This window comes from Schistocerca gregaria, chromosome 8 (assembly GCF_023897955.1).
Source record: "Schistocerca gregaria isolate iqSchGreg1 chromosome 8, iqSchGreg1.2, whole genome shotgun sequence".
In the NCBI taxonomy this organism is placed as follows: Eukaryota; Metazoa; Arthropoda; class Insecta; order Orthoptera; family Acrididae; genus Schistocerca; species Schistocerca gregaria.
The window spans coordinates 463,182,153-463,202,241 of record NC_064927.1 but is presented as its reverse complement, the minus strand read 5'-3'; the positions used below and the strand labels follow the sequence as shown (position 1 = coordinate 463,202,241).

The 20,089-nt window shown below is 41.5% G+C and overlaps 1 protein-coding gene across 1 annotated transcript in view; it reads right to left on the bottom strand.

The window, feature by feature from the left end:
* The window catches only part of LOC126284961 (uncharacterized), a 171,524-nt gene that overhangs the window by 8,800 nt on the left and 142,635 nt on the right, over nt 1–20,089 (bottom strand). Inside the window, exon 5 of the mRNA XM_049984235.1 lies at nt 11,573–11,772. Within this exon, the coding sequence (XP_049840192.1) occupies nt 11,573–11,772 (200 nt within the window). The remainder of the gene's footprint in view (nt 1–11,572; nt 11,773–20,089) is intronic.

Genomic DNA, 20,089 nt, shown 5'->3' with positions numbered 1-20,089 from the left:
TATATGCCCATCTGAAAGACGTCTATGGTAGCAGAACTACTGAAGCAGGATAGTGGGTTTCCTCGCCTGGATGGCTCTCCATTGGTAGTAGGTCGGTGGTCATAACGTTCTGGCTGGTCGGTGCAGACTATCATTCAGTACAGATGATTTGAGAGTGCCATGCCTCTGCTTTTTTTTTGTGCAGTCCTCGTGTATTAAAGAGGAGCAGTAAAGCTTTTTTCGTGGTTGCTCTCCGGCACTATTCCCCTTAATTCTCATCTTTAAACAAACTACACCTGGTGTAAGCTCAGAAAGGAGATTAGGATACTTTCAGAGGCATATAGACAATCAATTTGTTTCGCTTTAAATACGTTAGCCATAAATATTTCGATATGAAGGTGAACCCAAGATGCCAATACAAGCTAGTACAGCATTCAGTGATGCGAATTACAAATTCGTTTGTAAATAAGACAGGCGTGACTCACTACCTTTTCTCACTTACCTTCGGGTCCTCTCTTTTGCAGCAGCTTAGCATGTAAGCTTTTATGTAATTGTGTAAATAACGGTGGAATGAGATCAGCTTGGTGACGTGTCGATTTACGTGCCAACCGTTCTACATAACGGCAAACTTTTGGTGTCTCAGTTTATTCTGCGAATTCAGATTTACGTCATCAACGTAATGCAAATTATTTGTTGAAGTGCACGTAATACAAACACGATATACCATCACCAAACTTATCTCCTTCCCAACCAGCAATGCAGGTAATCCAGTTGTCAATACTACACCATTCGCAATAGAAGTAGCAATACTTTCTTTATTACTCTCCTCTTTACTCTCTACTTTTCACATGGTGGTCAGTGTGACGCATCCACACTTTCGAACAAATACGTTTCGGAGGAAGGATACATTAATATTTGTTCCAAATTTTTAAAAGACGGAAAACATTTTAACTCCTCTCTCGCTTTTCTATGACATAACTTTCACAGTGGTATTATCAATCAAGGAGCGGCTTCGGTAGCACGTTTTCGACTGATTACAGAATCACTCACATGTCTCATGAATTGATTACATTGATAGAGTCAGTACTTCCATGTGCCACTAACGAAAGATTTATGTTGGTAGAAAAAATACGTCGTATTTCCCACGAAATAATACTGGGTAAAGGGGCGGCATTCAACTGAGGTTCTGATCGGGAATTCCGTTCGTGATTGGTCGACCTGCTTGTGTATACCAAATAAACCCCATTCTGTGCTCTGATTGGTCTAAAAAATACTTAAGTGTGAGCTCTCATTTGCTGAAAAATACACAAAAAAGTATAGATACATTGTTAGATGATCGCCTGAATTATGCTAACGACTATAAATAACATTTCAAAATCACGTCGGTGCAAATACCACATGTTGAAGACTGTAAGCTTCTTGGATGGTGAGAATATGGGGCTCTGGCGAAAGGGGGGCTGTGAGATGACATCTTTACAACTTCTTCTAAGTGTCGTAAGGAAACATTATTTCCTTCCACGTGTTGTTGCTGTTGTGGTCTTCAGTCCTGAGACTGGTTTGATGCAGCTCTCCATGCTACTCTATCCTCAGCAAGCTTCTTCATCTCCCAGTACCTACAGCAACCTACATCGTTCTGAATCTGTTTACTGTATTAATATCTTGATCTGCCTTACGATTTTTACCCTCCACACTGCCCTCCAGTACTAAATTGATGATCCCTTGATGCCTCACAGTATGCCCTACCAACCGATCCCTTCTTCTGGTCAAGTTGTGCCACAAATTTCTCTTCCCTCCCGTTCTATTCAATACCTCGTTAGTTATGTGGTCTACCCATCTAATCTTCAACATTCTTCTGTAGCACCACATTTCGAAAGCTTCCATTGTCTTCGTGTCTAAACTATTTATCGTCGACGTTTCACTTCCATACATGACTACACTCCATACAAATACTTTCAGAAACGGCTTCCTGACACTTAAGTCAATAGTCGATGTTAGGCCCGGCTCTCCCAAGGCCGGCAGTAGCTCTAATGGAAAGTTGTCTACTCCCGCGGCCTTGTTTTGACTTAGGTCTTTCAGTGCTCTCTCAAACTCTTCACGCAGTATCGTATCTCCCATTTCATCTTCATCTACATTCTCTTCCATTTCTATAGTATTGTCCTCAAGAACATCGCCATTTTATAGACCCTCTACTTACTCCTTCCACCTTTCTGGTTTCCCTTGTTTGTTTAGATTTGGGTTTCCATCTGAGCTCTTGATATTCATGCAAGTGGTACTCTTTTCTTCAAAGGTTTCTTTAACTTTCCTGTAGGCATTATCTGTCTTACCCCTAGTGATATGTGCCTCTACATCCTTACATTAGTCCTCTAGCCATCCCTGCTTAGTCATTCTTCACTTCCTGTCGATCTCATGTTTGAGACTTTTGTATTCCTTTTTGCCTGCTTCATTTAATGCATTTTTATATCTTTTTCCTTTCATTAATTAAATTAAATATCTCTTCTGTTACCCAAGGATTTCTACTAGCCCTCATCTTTTTACCTACTTGATCCTCTGGTGCCCTTCACATATGCCTTGCGAAACAAGGAAATTGGGGGTAATATGAAGGTTTTAGCAAGATACGTTCTTTCCACACACCATTCGAGAAAGTGTAGGAGGATACGCTGACGGCGCATTTTGCCCACGGCTACTTTTACTTGATCGGGATGTGCGTAAGTTTAAATAAAGTCGAGCCTTGGCGGCTCATTTCACTTTCGATAACTTTTAGCTGGCGTCTCACAAGAGGACGCGGATTACTCTCTCGTACGGTTATCACTGCCTTACCTGGTATTCATAAGCAGCCGCTAGGGTTGCGTCTAGAAAGGGAGACGCCTCCAAAGACTGCGGCGCAGGCAGATGGTGGGTGGTTTTCGCACAGTGTGGAGCTGGGGCCAGTGTCTGTGCTTGAAGCAATGGACACACGTTGCTGACCGGCACGGAGTCCTTTCCGGGCCATCGTTCGCTGTTCTTTGCCAGGAACGGGCAGGAGGCAGAGGTCTGAATGGTTCAAATAGCTCTGAGCACTATGGGACTTAACTTTTATAGTCATCAGTCCCCTAGAACTTAGAACTACTTAAACCTAACTAACCTAAGGACATCACACACATCCATGCCCGAGGCAGGATTCCAACCTGCGACCGTAGCGATGGCGCGGTTCCCGACTGTAGCGCCTAGAACCTCTCGGTCACTCCGGCCGGCGCAAAGGTCTGACTCACTTATGTTGTGCGCAGATAGTTGTTCAACTCTTCGAACCGATTTCCTGCTCCGCAAGCTCTTTGAACAGATGTTCATGTTTATGTTCATTGGGTCGTCATGCACACCTTGTTACTTGTATTTGTGATCTTGGAACAGCGTATTGTCCTGTCTGCTCTGTGTGATTTTGAAGTAACTTGTCTTAATCTTGTGGCCAGCCTTTTCTCTCAAACAACATGCCATGGTTAATGTTGTAAAGGTTTTGTATTGTGCCACGCACAGCTGTATCAGGAGCTTATGCCTTATCTGATTAAAAAAAAAATGTTTGTTTAAAAAATCTTGTGCAATAAAAACAGCTGTTTCTATGTTATAGTATTTGTTCTCACTATGTTTTAGAAGCTGGTGAGCTTTGGTATCACTATTTTTCAGCCTTTTTAAGCATGTTATAAACTCTAGTTTATGGTAAGAACCTAGCGAGTTTTTTATTGCATGCCTTCCTGGAAGAAACTACAGATTCCTTTCTGTAGTTCCCTAGGCGAAGCTTATTGGCTCAAATGGCTCTGAGCACTACGGGACTTAACTTCTGAGGTCATCAGTCCCTAGAACTACTTAAACCTAATTAACCTGAGGACATCACACACATGCATTCCCGAGGCAGGATTCCAACCTGCGACCGTAGCGGTCGCGCCGTTCCAGGCTGTAGCGCCTAGAACCGCTCGGCCACCTCGGCCGGCGCGAAGCTTATTTCCTAGGGAGGTTCGAGTTACTGGAAACGCACCGTTAGTGCAACCATGATTAAACCATAAATTCACTTGTAGTATAATCTAGTCAGACACTTGTCTCTCCTACTGTTAACAGCAGGTACTAAGTTGCTGAGGGAGTGTTTCTCGCCGCGTGGGTCTGGCTTCGGTGAAGCCGTGTGCACGGCTCTCTAGCATTTCCTAGCACGGCTTGCTGTTCGTTTGCAGTAGCGCGTCTTGGTTGTCTATGCTCATGCTGAGTATTTTATGTTATGTGACTGGTCTTGTAAATGAAATTTTGTTGCCACCCAAGAGGCCTTCGATTAACAGGCTCCGCGCAGAAATTTTCTCTTTCATGTGTAATACATATTGTATTCTTAAGATAAGTTTTATTGTAAATTTTTTGTGTAAGCCTTTCGAGAGCATGCCTAATGTATTGAAGAAACACATCAACAACTAATTTACTTATTTTAATTGGCTGCTTTGTTTCAAATTGGGTAATTTAAAACTTATAAAAAGGCCAATATTTTATGGTCTTATTTCTTGAATTGGTTTGAAATTATTATTACTGTGATTCATCTACATTTACACTCCGCAAGCCACCCAACGGTGTGTGGCGGAGGGTACCTTACGTGCCACTGTCATTACCTCCCTTTCCTGTTCCAGTCGCGTATGGTTCGCGGGTAGAGCGACTGCCGGAAAGCCTCCGTGCGCGCTCGAATCTCTCTAATTTTACATTCGTGATCTCCTCGGGAGGTATATGTAGGGGAAAGCAATATATTCGATACCTCATCCAGAAATGCACCCTCTCGAAACATGGACATCAAGCTACACCGCGATGCAGAGCGAGTCTCTTGCAGAGTCTGCCACTTGAGTGTGCTAAACATGTCCGAAACGCTGTCAGGTTTAGCAAATAACCCTGTGACGAAACGCGCCGCTCTTAAGCAATATCAATAACATAAACAGAAATAAATAAAGGTGTTAGAGGGAACATGCTGTTTGAGAGTGTGGAGGTACTGCATTTTAACATTAACATTATAATCAAAGCAGTGGCTGTGTAACAGTTTTCATAAAATAAATGAGCAAAGTAAAATATGAACAGTATTTGATGAGACAATTACAAGGGGTATCAAACATGGACAATAATACAAGTACCAGTTAAAAGAAACTGATATTGCTTAACTTCCGTATGTATTCTGAAGTTACATTGATAATTGTCTCTTCTTTTAATTGGTTTGTGTATCACTCTCCGCGTTTCTTACCTCCTGATGTAGCCTTGTCTAGTACTAATTTTATTTTATTAGTTTTGTTTATTAATGGAAACTGTTATGTATGCATGCTATTCCTATTTTGTGCTAAGCGTTTATTTATGTACTGTTCAATTTTTAATTTTTAATTGCAAAGATGTTACTTACTGTATGTCTCTATTCATTCTAGATATGTTACTTATCTTCCAGTGTTGTTTGCAAACTTTTTAACTTCTTTGGTGATAATATTCAGTAAATGTCTGAAGATGGGTTGTAAGCCAAAAACCGCTTAACAATAAAATTAATATTGTAGAATAAAAGCAGACTGCTACTTTTTATTACCATCTTTACGCTGACACGTAGGTAAATATGACTGCAATTTGCAATACTCGTCAATAATCTCGGTTATAAATTATGGTTACTACAGTGACAGTTAAAGATGATTAATTCTAGTTAAATGACGATTATTACCCATTAATTATGTCCTAAATAAGAAAAGCGAGTGCCCAAGTACCTGTTACTTTACATAGGATGAGCCAGGGCAAGCGGGATAAAAACTCTGGGCCCTTTGTCCTCATACCAGTACAGATCCCCTACTGGCACGGTTCACTGCTGATGCCTGCTTCTGTTGTTCATAGTCTATATCGAGATCGTACACGCCCTGGACGTCTTCTTCCACGGCTGCTAGGAGCCACACGTTGGTGTGGGTGAAACAGCAGGTTAGCTCTGTGCTGTCAGCGGCCTTGCGGCGCTGTTGATGTGCTGACTGACTCCACTCCTCCTCCCCCCTCCCCCTCCCCACTGCACCAACGAGCAACATCCCGGACAGCACCAACCCCCCTCGAACACCAACTGTGTGGAGCAATGACATATCAGCTGATGTATTCTGGATAATAAATGCTTTGTTTCTCACAATTATTTCTTTGGTGTCTCATCAGATGCCTGCTGGATGCCCACCCACCAGTCCACCGGCCATCCAGGACCTGGGGTGATGGTCCACCGACATGCTCATCTCTATTTTCCCGTGTTCTGTCTTGGACTCTGTTTCTAGGTGGGCAGTAACTCTTTACGTGTGGATAAACAGTAGCTGCTACAACTTAAAGCTCTACGTCAGGTAATATTGCACAGGCAGACTTGTGTACATAAGATTGCTCTCGACAAGATTCGCTATTCCAGCCCATTTCATCCATTCTGCCCTTACATTCAACAACGCAGGCTTAAACAATGCTTCAGAGACTGCTGCGAAATTTGCTTGGTTTTGATGTAATTGTTGTGGACAACTTTCTTGGTTGGATACTACATATCGTGGATTCCTCTTTAACATTTTAAGCATTACCTTGTTTTGTAATGTTTTATGCTTCTCCTGATTTCTTGAAGTGGTATATTTTCACCGCCCGTTAACTATATATGTTCCATTGCAGTCAATGTTAAGCCGAAGACACCTCCCAAGGGTCGGCCGAAGTGGCCGAGCTGTTCTAGGCGCTTCAGTCTGGAACCGTACGACCGCTACGGTCGCAGGTTCGAATCCTGCCTCGGGCATGGATGTGTGTGATGTCATTCGGTTAGTTAGGTTTAAGTAATTCTAAGTAATAGAATAAGAAACAGGAGTCCATTTAGAAGAGATAGGGGATCCAGTATTAGAATCGGAATTTAAAACAGCTTTGGAGGACTTACGGTCAAATAAGGCAGAAGGGATAGATAACATTCCATTAGAATTTCTAAAATCATTAGGGGAAGTGGCAACAAAACCACTATTCAAGTTGGTGTGTAGAATATATGAGTCTGGCGACATACCATCTGACTTTCGGAAAAGCATCATCCACACAATTCCGAAGACGGCAAGAGCTGACAAGTGCGAGAATTATCGCAGAATCAGCTTGACAGCCCATGCATCGGAGCTGCTTACAAGAATAATATACAGAAGAATGGAAAAGAAAATTGAGAATGCGCTAGGTGACGATCAGTTTGGCTTTAGGAAAAGTAAAGGCACGAGAGAGGCAATTCTGACGTTACGGCTAATAATGGAAGCAAGGCTAAAGAAAAATCAAGACACGTTCATAGGATTTGTCGATCTGGAAAAAGCGTTCGACAATATAAAATGGTGCAAGATTCTGAGAAAAGTAGGAGTAAACTATAGGGAGAGACGGGCCATATACAATATGTACAACAACCAAGAGGGAATAATAAGAGTGGACGATCAAGAACGAAGTGCTCGTATTAAGAAGGGAGTAAGACAAGGTTGTAGCATTTCGCCCCTACTCTTCAATCTGTACATCGAGGAAGCAATGATGGAAATAAAAGTAAGGTTCAGGAGTGGAATTAAAATACAAGGTGAAAGGAAAAGCAATGATACGATTCGCTGATGACATTGCTATCCTGAGTGAAAGTGAAGAAGAAATAAATGATCTGCTGAACGGAATGAACAGTCTAATGAGTACACAGTATGGTTTGAGAGTAAATCGGATAAAGACGATGGTAATGAGAAGTAGTAGAAATGAGAACAGCGAGAAACTTTACATCAGGATTGATGGTCACGAAGTCAATGAAGTTAAGGAATTCTGCTACCTAGGCAGTAAAATAACCAATGACGAACGGGACAAGAAAGACATCAAAAGCAGACTCGCTATGGCAAAAAAGGAATTTCTGGCCGAGAGAAGTCTAATAATATCAAATACCGGCCTTAATTTGAGGAAGAAATTTCTGAGGATGTACTTTTGGAGTACAGCATTGTATGGTAGGGAAACATGGACTGTGGGAAAACCGGAACAGAAGAGAATCGAAGAATTTGAGATGTGGTGCTATAGACGAATGTTGAAAATTAGGTGGACTGATAAGGTAAGGAATGAGGAGGTTCTACGCAGAATCGGAGAGGAAAGGAATATGTGGAAAATGCTGATAAGGAGAAGGGACAGGATGATAGGACATCTGCTGAGACATGAGGGAATGACTTCCATGGTACTAGAGGGAGCTGTAGAGGGCAAAAACTGTAGAGGAAGACAGAGATTGGAATACGTCAAGCAAATAATTGAGTACGTAGGTTGCAAGTGCTACTCTGAGATGAAGAGGTTAGCACAGGAAAGTAATTCGTGGCGGGCCGCATCAAACCAGTCAGTAGACTGATGACAAAAAAAGGGGAATGATGACCTCAGATGTTAAGTCCCATAGTGCTACGAGCCATTTGAACCAAATTTGAACACCGCCCACGAATCTGTTATCGTCTATGGATTGCCTCTTAGAGACATTTAGCCTGTGAGGTTAAGGGCTGTTGTAGTTTTGCATTATTAGCTGTGTTTGGATGCTGACTTGGTACGTGTGTTGAGCGATATACATTCCAGTTGTTGGTGTTATCACGTTACAGATTACCATTGTTTCGTTTCAGGTTGTGTCATGAACTGCGATGAGTTGCCGTCGTTGGCTTATGTTCACTACCCGGTCTGATTTAACTGTATTCTTCAATAAAGGAAGTACTTCCGTGTTATGTATGCATCACTTCACTGTAGCCGTATTTTTTCGGACATTCTGCCGTAATGAATGGTGTACAGTATAGAGACAGCTATAGAAATTTTTAATTACTTGCTGCGTTATAAGGTTCTTATACTCCTTCTTGTATTTTCTTCCTATTCATGGGATCTTCTGTCTTTCACTAAACGGTCTTCTTGGCAGCAAATACATACAATGGATGGAAACGAGTATGTCTATGATATGTGTTGTCCACCATGTCTTTCGCACCTTGTCCACTTTTGCATTGGCAGCTAATGTGGCTGTAGCATAGCCGTTTGAAACATCGTCTCATAGCAGGTGTAAAAGACTCTACAAAACACCTGTTTCCATAGATGTATGCAAATACAGCTAAATTTTGAGCATCAACTTTTAATACACACGTTTGGTGTTTCCAGAGCATTTTCTCCATTTTGCGTAACTCGCTTTGAAAACCTGTGTACTTTTGTAACTTTATAGTACAACCAACATCTTCACTTCATGAGATACCGACACCTCTAATTACTCCTTGTTTGCTGACAATATGCTAGGGAGTATGCACACCCCAGTTATTCCTTTCGAAAACTTTTTGACCTTCTCACTGGTTTGCAGCCTCACTTTTGATAAGTTATATTTTTACGCAGTTCTTGCTAACAGATGCCACATTCACATTAAAGGTCTTCATTATCGGAACTTTTGAATAAATTTATTTATCAACGGCCGTAGGGTCTTCACCAATATATCTGTCGAAACTTTGAACGTACACCGTATGTTACTGTCCCAGACCTGACGTCTCTTTTTATCCTGAGGACTTCGCGGTATTGTGAAAGTTGACTGTGGTGTCTCCCGCGTGTTCTCTTTGTTGTTTCTATTCCAGCTATCAATTACTGTCGGTCGTACAGGCTTCCCTAGCTTTGTTTGTTCTTTACCCTACCACTACAGCAGTTTTTCCTTTCGTCCTTCATTTGTCAATATCGAGATCTATCTCAAAGACGTGTATCAGCTCGTAAGAATTAGTCCCGGCTATAGATTTCATTGCATCAGTCAAGATACGTCCTAACGGCGCTTCTGATACGTGCACACTTGGATGTTTTGATTGTGTTAGGCAACCTTTAGCACGCAGATGACCGTTGCGTAGTAATGTAAACTGGCGACGTTTTGAGCAACGTCTACAACACGGCTTTCACTATTCAGCAGTTTGAACACCGTTCCTGATCGACGCTAGCGGCCAATCCTTCCTGGCAGGGATATGGTGTAACTGTGACATCTGACACATAAAAAAAAAAAATTATTTTTGTTTCTTCTAAACATTAAAATTTTGTACATGTAAGTTGTCTTACATTCTGTATAGTGCAGGAGTTAAAAATATCACGAAATGAGGTAGTTAGTTGGCAGTAGATCCAATAGTGAAACACGGACTGGGGGAAACGGAACACAAGAGAATCGAAGCATTTGAGATGTGTTGCTCCAGACGAATGTTGAAAATTAGGTGGACTGATAAGGTAAGGAATGAGGAGGTTCTGTGCAGAATCGGAGAGGAAAAGAACATGTGGAAAACACTGATAAGGAGAAGGGACAGGATGATAGGACATCTGTTAAGACATCAGGGAATGACTTCCATGTACTAGAGGGAGCTGCAGAGGGGCAAAAACTGTAGAGAAGACAGAGATTGGAATACATACAGCAAATAATTGAGGACGTAGGTTGCAAATGCTACTGTGAGATGAAGAGGTTAGCTCAGGAGAAAAATGCGTGGCGGGCCTCATCATACCAGTCAGAAGACTGATGACCAAGATGCAGTTGGAGAACTGCTAACTAATCGAAAAATATGCATTGAACTCCATAAAACAAGAAATAACGTTGCATGAAGGTGGAAATCGTGGAATATCTAAATCTACATCTACATCTACATCCATACTCCGCAAGCCACCTGACGGTGTGTGGCGGAGGGTACGTTGAGTACCTCTATCGGTTCTCCCTTCTATTCCAGTCTCGTATTGTACGTGGAAAGAGGGATTGTCGGTATGCTTCTGTGTGGGCTCTAATCTCTCTGATTTTATCCTCACGGTCTCTTCGCGAGATATACATAGGAGGGAGCAATATACTGCTTGACTCTTCGGTGAAGGTATGTTCTCGAAACTTTAACAAAAGCCCGTACCGAGCTACTGAGCGTCTCTCCTGCAGAGTCTTCCACTGGAGTTTATCTATCATCTCCGTAACGCTTTCGCGATTACCAAATGATCCTGTAACGAAGCGCGCTGCTCTCTGTTGGATCTTCTCTATCTCTTCTATCAATCCTATCTGCTACGGATCCCACATTGCTGAGCAGTATTCAAGCAGTGGGCGAAGAAGCGTAGTGTAACCTACTTCCTTTGTTGTCGGATTGCATTTCCTTAGGATTCTTCCAATGAATCTCAGTCTGGCATCTGCTTTACCGACGATCAACTTTATATGATCATTCCATTTTAAATCACTCCTGATGCGTACTCCCAGATAATTTATGGAATTAACTGCTTCCAGTTGCTGACCTGCTATTTTGTAGCTAAATGATAAAGGACCTATCTTTCTATGTATTCGCATCACATTACACTTGTCTACATTGAGATTCAATTGCCATTCCCTGCACCATGCGTCAATTCGCTGCAGATCCTCCTGCATATCAGTACAATTTTCCATTGTTGCAACCTCTCGATACACCACAGCATCATCTGCAAAAAGCCTCAGTGAACTTCCGATGTCATCCACCAGGTCATTTGTGTATATTGTGAATAGCAACGGTCCTATGACACTCCCCTGCGGCACACCTGAAATCACTCTTACTTCGGTTATTCACAAAGGTTCTTCAACACAGTCGACAGTCATCATTGCGTAAACATAAGGAATGAGTCCTACTATTAAACTTACCTATTGTATTCGTTATGGCGTAAGGTAATGCCTGTAGAGTGTTGAATCTGAAGGAACGGTAGACGGAGTACAGAGCGTCGGCGAGGCCGAACATTTGAGATGCCTGTGGTTGTTGGTTCTCACACAGCGCGCTGAAGTTGTCACGTAGGAAGAGCTGTTGTTCGTGATAGTCCAGTACGTCATTATACAAACGTGGTTCCCTGTAACATACAAACTACGACGTTAAATGTTAAAATTAAATAAATGAAATCATGTCAGATCATGTACAGTGTATGCATGAATGTAAAAATATATATATTTTCACTCTCAGTCGAGTGTCGTCGATTTGAAACATGTTGGCAGATGAAAAATGTTTGATGGACCGCGACTCGGACATGTAACCTTTGACTTTGTCAACTAAAAATATCTTATCGTACTGAATTGCTATGAACTACAACTTACTGCAATTATTGACGGAAAGTTTTACCATTATCTACACGTCTTTCGAGTTATTTATTTAATACGCAGATTTTAAAAGAAGATGAGAGTACTAGTGTGCGTTTTGTGTTCATAATATATATATATATATATATATATATATATATATATATATATATATATATATAATTTTAACTACTGTATTTCTTGAAAAACATTTTGTCTCTATACAGATACATGGTCTGAATTGATTTTTGATGTTAACTAGAGATATTAAACAGCAGAATAGGAAAAATTACGAGAGAATAGGTTAACTTTAAATAACACTTCTCATCAGCTGCTCGACAGAGAACACGTGACTTTACTGTAACGGATGTGAGTGATTTCCTCAAATTTGTTATAAACGACAGTAATTTGTTCAATTTTTTGAAAACGGAACTGCACACACAATAAATTTACAGACGGGAAATACAATATGCATTGAGCTATCCAGGCACCAGCCAATACCTGCCCTCTGCGGATAGTCTCGCTCAGGTCCTAGTTCTCTGACGTCACAAAATTTCTCATGCATACCTTGCGGAGCTAACACAGCTGCAAAAATGAGAACACGTGGCTTTGACACAACCTACAGGATTGCTTTCCGAATTAATTTTCGCTCAGTAGTGGAGTGTGCACTGATTTAACACTTCCGGGTCCTTGCTTGTGGCTAAGCCATTCCTCTGCATTATCCTTCCTTCCACAAGTGATAGTGCATAAATTTATGATGCAGAACTTCTGTGAAGTTTTGAAGTAGGAGATGAGGTACTGGTGGAAAGAAAGCTGTGCGGGTAGGTAGTGAGCTGTGCCTGGGTAGCTCGGCCATAACAGTATTTGTAGGCAAAAGGTAAATGTCGTGGGCTCCAGTCAAGTCAAGCACACAGCTTTAATCTGCCAGGCAGTTTCGAATCAGGAGTAACTCGTGGTACAGCTGCAATAGTTTTGTTTCTCGATAGTGGTATTACAGGTGAAACCAGCAGTGTCCAAAGTAAGACGACTGCTAATAGATAAATGTGAATGTTACGTCAAACAGTTCTAGTTATCCAGTCCTTTGCACGTAATCCAAATGCTGAGGGCTGCCTGGTTTGATCACATAAGATATTCCAAGTCCGTTTTTGCAGCTACTGGTGTTGTTGTGGTCTTCAATCCCAAGACTGGTTTGATGCAGCTCACAATACCACACTATCTTGTGCAGGCCTCTTCACCGAATAACTACTGAAACGTACAAACTTCTGGATCTGGTTACTGTATTCATTTCTTGGTCCCCCTCTACGATTATTGTCCCTGCCCCCCCCCCCCCCCTCGTTCTCCCTTGATGTCCTAGAATGTGTCCTAACAACCGAAACCCTTTTCTAATCATGATGTGCTACAAAGTTTCTTACTCCCCGGTTCTATTTAGTACCTCCTAACTAGTTACGTGATCTACCCATCTCATATCCAGTATTCTTCTGGGGCACCATATCTCAAAATCTTCTATTCACTTTTCGTCCGAACCTAGAGTGTCCAGGATTTCGGCTTGTGGGACCGAGTGCCAAAGCGCTCAGCCTGCTTCACGTTTCCCCACCGCCACACCTCCTTGTTCGGTGCTCGAGGAGGGCGAATGGGGGAAACAGCGAAATCACTGCATTTAAATGGCGGTGCAGTCGCACCACATACGATATGGTTTTATGTTTCACGTTTCTCAAAAATATAGGTCATAGAAAACATGTTTTAATTACTTAATTATTTTTGGTCCACTAAAGACGTAAGATTTATCTGGTACAGACTGTCGGCATACAGAGAGACGCAGACAATTTTACAGAGTTTCACGCTCAGGTTGACAAGTAATTGTGACTTACTTGGTTTCAAAATCCAAAAAAGGGCTTTCGGACAAGTATGTCGATCGAAATATTGTAGCATTTTTTTAACCTGACTTTGGAGCCTTGGAAAATCTACCTGAGGAAAGCAATGCAGACGTCCTCGACAGTTTTAACGTAAAAATATTTGTTATTGAAATTGGAATTTCCTCGCTGGTCAGTCAATTACGTCTGCACATGCACAGGGGCTCTTTCAATTGAAACGGCAAACTGTCTCGAAATCGATTCGATAAATGACGTAAGGCTGATGATGTCTTCAAAACCTTCATAAAACTATCCTTTTAATTCTTAAAAGGCCACGACGAATTCTTCAAACGTCGCGGTTTCTTAAAACCCAGTGAGTTTAGGTAAACTGACTTTGTCAAAAATGGTTCAAATGGCTCTGAGCACTATGGGAGTCAACATCTGAGGTCATCAGTCCCCTAGACTTAGAACTATTTAAACCTAACTAATCTAATGACATGACACACACCCATGCCCGAGGCAGGACTCGAACCTGCGACCGTAGCAGCCGCGCGGTTCCACACTGAAGTGCCTAGAACCGCTCGGCCACAACGGACGGTGACTGTATTGTCAAAATATGTCCTTTGTACAACGTGATTTTATTCTTAGATGCATCCCCATAGATTAAGAATGAAGTTAGCTTGTAGTGTTGTAGCTGCGCGGAGTGGCCGCGCGGTTTGAGGCGCCATGTCACGGACTGCTCGGCCTACCCTGCCGCAGGTTCGAGTCCTCCCTCGGGCAGGATGTGTGTTGTTCTTAGTATAAGTTGGCTTAAGTAGGGTGTAAGATTAGCGACGGATGACCTAAGAAGTTTGGTCCCTTAGGAATTCACACAGATTTGAACATTTTTGCAATTTTGTACTGTGGGCAGAGTGCAGCCTAGCCCACATAAAAAGGCCAAGTCTGAAATCCGTTCCATACGTACTATTCTATGTTTCCTTCATAAATTGAACAATAGCGAGTTTCAAATTGGGAAATCATCTAGGATTGTCCCTTGACTCTGCAGTAATATATAATGTCTCTATGCTCTTCGTTCAGTCCAATTGAAAACTGTTGCAAATGAAAACGCAACTTCAGAAATTTTCCTATTCGTACCGCCTATTTCTTCAAGGGCTCCATTCGTGCACACGTAGCACAAACGTACAGATCAATTAATGAATCTCGTCTGTCGATCACTGTTACATTTCGTGCTTTTGTTGCCATCCAAATGTTTAAATTCTCTCCGCGCGGAACTATAATGTCGCTTCATATCAAATAAACGGTACCTGTCGCTTATGGTATAACACCCCCCCCCCCCACCCCCCCCCCTCTTCTCGGGATTTGTGAAATTACAAGTTGACAATGACGTGAATTATGAATTTTGACCCGCGTCGGGATAAGGCATCCGAATCCGAAATAAATAATGATCATTCCGCGGGAAACAGGAGACGTTATAACTTGATGGCTATTGAATGAGTAATTTCATTCAATAACGATCGGTAAATGAAATAATGGAAATAATTTGGAAATAAATTTTGCCAGTGGAAATTTTGCGAAAGAAGTGATTAAGTTGTAAAAGCAATTACAAAATCGATCGCCAGCTCAACTCATGAGCGACAGTACTGTTAAGTACGTGAATAATTGTGTCAAAAATAAAGTTCACCTGTTTGTAGGGCAGCAGGTGGAACGGGAACTTTTACTTAAGTGCTGAGTCAGGCTCAGTAGTCATATAAAACAATGTCATAACAATCTAACTACACTTATTTTGTTCATAATTTGTCAGCTAAGTGCAATGCTGACAACACAGATAATTATCTATCGAGATTTTGAATAATGGACTGTCATTCTGTCTTTAAAATTAGGTACTCTGCACAGTTTAATCTACTGATAATGAAATACGTTGCCAATAATTGATTAAGTATGTTTTGAATGATAATAATTCATTAATTGGGGGATTGTCAGGTGGAATAAGCTTTATAGTTTCATGAAATATCCTTGAATTAACTTTATCTTAATATCCATTGAAATAAATCTTACTAATCAAATATATTACTTCAGTCTATTATTAAGTTACTACGGTTGGCGTAAGCTTATTAAGTGCAACAATTAACTACGATAACCAGTCTGAAATTTACTCTTCACCGTCTATGCAAATAACTCTATAATTAACATATTTTCTCTTGATAATGGCGTGACACACTCCGTTCAATAAGGTATGGATTGGAAAAAACCTACTTGGTGTTATTGTCGGGTGGAATGTAACTGCAACACTTCGGTTATAAAGTGCCTGTTATTAATTGTTCAACTTCAGAGAAAAGCACTGTCACTGGCAAGCCTCCTAAATTTTATCCTACGGAAATTACGTAGATCTTACTTCCCTCGTTGTCGGTGGATCGACGGAAGTCCACGGCAGCGACACAATGTGGCATCGGGCTTTTATTGTTGCGACTTGGGCCCACAGTGCGCTTCACATTTAAGTCCTCGTTTCTCCAGCACTATGCCCATTAATCCGTAATAACTTGCCCGGCCATGCTTCCAGATATGCCGACCATTACTTTCCCGTCGTACTCAGATCCACGCACTAGCCGGTAGACGTGACACAGCTAGGACCAGCAGCACTCGACTGTACGTCTTACTCAGAGCACGGCGTCACTGCTACCAATGCCCGCTGGAGCGCTCCCGCGCCCAGAGGCGCGACAAAACAATCTCTCTGACTTCAACGTTAACTAAATATGCCCTGACTTGCCACTGTTAAATATTAAATATTTTAAACATAGTAATTACAATACATATTTACACTGAATAATACATCGTATACAAACAGTTCCATGTGTTAAGTAAGCGAAAAAATTCATAGCAAGGACTGCGTTGTAGCGCCACAATGGGAACTGAGAATTCTCACCCCTCTCTTCGATCAATCCATTGCATTTTGAAGGATTGTGACGACGGATGGCTAGATTGCCTCTTTTTGCTCAAACTGCCAGTGGAGCTGTAAACGCCCTTCATACCACGAACAAACAGCGAAGGGTAAACAGCGGTGACGTCATGATTCTGCCGAACTCAGAGAGTTTTGCCGACCGAAAAATTTCGCACTGCAATGCCGAATGAAATGTCGCGCACTTCCGGGTATTTCAGCGAAGTAGTGAGCAAAGCCGAGTGGCAGTCCGCGCCTTGACTCACAGGGGGCCTACGCACACTGCATGTCAGGTATTTGGCACGCCGTGGCCGGTCCTGGTCTAAACTGTTCACCATGCTCTACCGGTAATACGAATATTCCTGAAAACATTTTTAATTTTTTTTTTCCTTCATACGACAAGAAGTTTATTACAAAATGTTTTCTGTAATTTTGTGAAGTTATAGTGATTATAACTTGTGTGTACATTGCTGTAGACATATATATATATATATATATATATATATATATATATATATATATATATAACAGTTGAAAGACTTGTGTGTACATTGCTGTAGACATATATATATATATATATATATATATATATATATATATATATATATATATATATATATATATATATAACAGTTGAAAGATATATATATATATATATATATATATATATATACAGCAATGTACACACAAGTTATAATCACTATACCTTCACAAAATTACAGAAAAATTTTGTAATAAACTTCTTGTCGTATGAAGGAAAAAAATTAAAAATGTTTTCAGGAATATTTGTATTACGGGTAGAACATGATGAACAGTTTAGACCAGGACCGGCCACGATCAAAAGTATCCGCACATCTCCAGAAACATACGTTTTTAATATAAGATGCATTGTGCTGCCATCTACTGCCAGGTACTCCATATTAGCAATCTCAGTAGTCATTAGACATAGTGAGAGAGCAGAATGGATCTCTCCGGGGAACTCACGGACTACGTTTTTACGCGAGATTTCCACGCTCCTAATCATCCCTAGGCCACTGAAGTGGAAACGTGAATGGACACGTACAGCACAAAAGCGTACAGGCCGACCTCGTCTGCTGACTGACAGAGAACGCCGACAGTGGAAGAGGGTCGTAAAGTGTAATAGGCAGACATCTATCCGGACCATAACACAGGAATTCCGAACCGCATCGGGATCCATTGCAAGTACTACGACAGTTAGGTGGGAGGTGACAAAACTCGGAATTCATTGTCGAGCGGCTGCTCATGAGCCTCACATCGCGCCGGTAAATGCGAAACTACGCCTTGATTGGTGTAAGGAGCGTGAGCATTGGACGGTTGAACAGTGGAAAAACGTTGTGTGGAGTGACGAGTCACGATACACAGTGTGGCGGTCTGATGGCAGGATGCGGGTAATGGCGAGTGCCGGTGAACGTCAGATGCCAACGTGTGCAGTGCCGACTGAAAAATTCGGAGGCGGTGGTGTCACGGTGTCGTCGTGTTTTTCATGGAGGGGGCTTGCACCACTTGCTGTTTTGCGTTCCACTATCACAGCGCAGGCATACATTGATGTTTTATGCACCTTCGTGTTTCCCACTGTTAAAGAGCAATTCGGGGATGGCTATTACATCTTTCAACACGATGGAGCACCTGTTCGGAATACACGGCTGTGGTACAGTGGTTACACGACAATAATATCCCTGTAATGGACTGTCCAGCACAGAGTCCTGACCTGAATCCTATAGAACAGCTTTGGGATATTTTGGAACGCCGACATCGTGCCAGGCCTTACCGAACGACATCGAGACCTCTCCTCAGTGCAGCACTGCGTGAAGAATGGGCTGCCATTTGCCAAAAATTCTTCCAGCACCTGGTTGAACGTATACCTGCGAGAGTGGAAGCTGTCATTAAGGCTAAGGGTGTACCAACAGCATACTGAATTCCAGCATTACTCATGGAAGGCGCAACGAACATATGTCATTTTCAGTCAGGTGCCCGGATACTTGTCATCACAAAATATATGTTTTACAGTTGGTATGAGCTTAGCAATAATGCGGAGTGCGCCGAAAATGAGAAGCTCGCGCTACTGTAGCAGGAAGGAAAGTGAAATAGGTTACTACTACGGCATGACTGCGGTAAGATCATTTCTCTGTACATCCATAGTTTAAACAGACCTACGGTAAGATCAGTCTGAAAGAGCAAAAGACTGCATAGAAAAACTCGCTGTCTACCAAATCATTGATAAAAGTAATTGTTTGCTGGTGATGTGAAAATCAATGCTTGTAGTTGTGTAAAGAGTAACTACGCAGGAGCGGGCTTTTGTATGGATGGAATATTACCAGTCGAGAGAACAAGTAGGTGGTGAATGCGTCATTCCTCTATAAATAATACTTACCAGCTAGAAATGGACGTTTGCATAAGAATACTTCAAAAGGAATATAAATGGTAAAGCTGTTACACCGAGAGGAATAAGAGCAAAACATTTATAGTTTTCACATCGAGAAGACCTATGTTCAATCTTCATCGTTACACGAGCACTGCTAAAAAGAAAAAAAAAATGTTCAAATGGCTCTGAGCACTGTGGCACTTAACATCTGAGGTCATCAGTCTCCTAGAACTTAGAACTACTTAAACCTAGCTAACCTAAGGACATCACACACACCCATGCCCGAGCCAGGATTCGAACGTGCGACCGCAGCGGTCGCGCGGTTCCACACTGAAGTGCCTAGAACCGCTCGCCCACTGAGGTCGACCCATTGCTGAAAGGTGCAGTCAAATGCCACGTCAGCAATCAAGACAAGAAACTTAAGTTCTATTTATCTCTAAAGGTGGATTTCTTTTTGATAATAATTGTTCTTTGAAAAATGTGAAGTAAAAGGATAAATCTTTTGTTATTTAATAGCCGCCTTAAGTACAATTACTGGTAAGTATGTAAAGGTTTCTCGGCAAACATTAACGTCTCTAAAATGTTTAAATACGAAATCCTGAACTTTGAATAGAGGAGAAAAGTCATTTGTTTTGACTAGTGTGCATCAGTGGATAAATTGTACAGATTCTTTGCAGAGCTATTTAATAAGAAACGCTCCATTAATTTTTGTACTCAAACTTTACTGGTATTACTGCATGACAGGCAAATGGCAGTTTCTAGATTTTCCGGATAGAAACTAAATTGAAAGTAGCAGTCTTAACAATAAATGAATATTTTTGCTATATAATTGAAAGTTTGCATAACATGATTTTAGTTCATACCTTTAGTACAAGCTGTAATTTACTCGAAGTATACATACTGGGATAATTAGATGTCGTACAGGACAT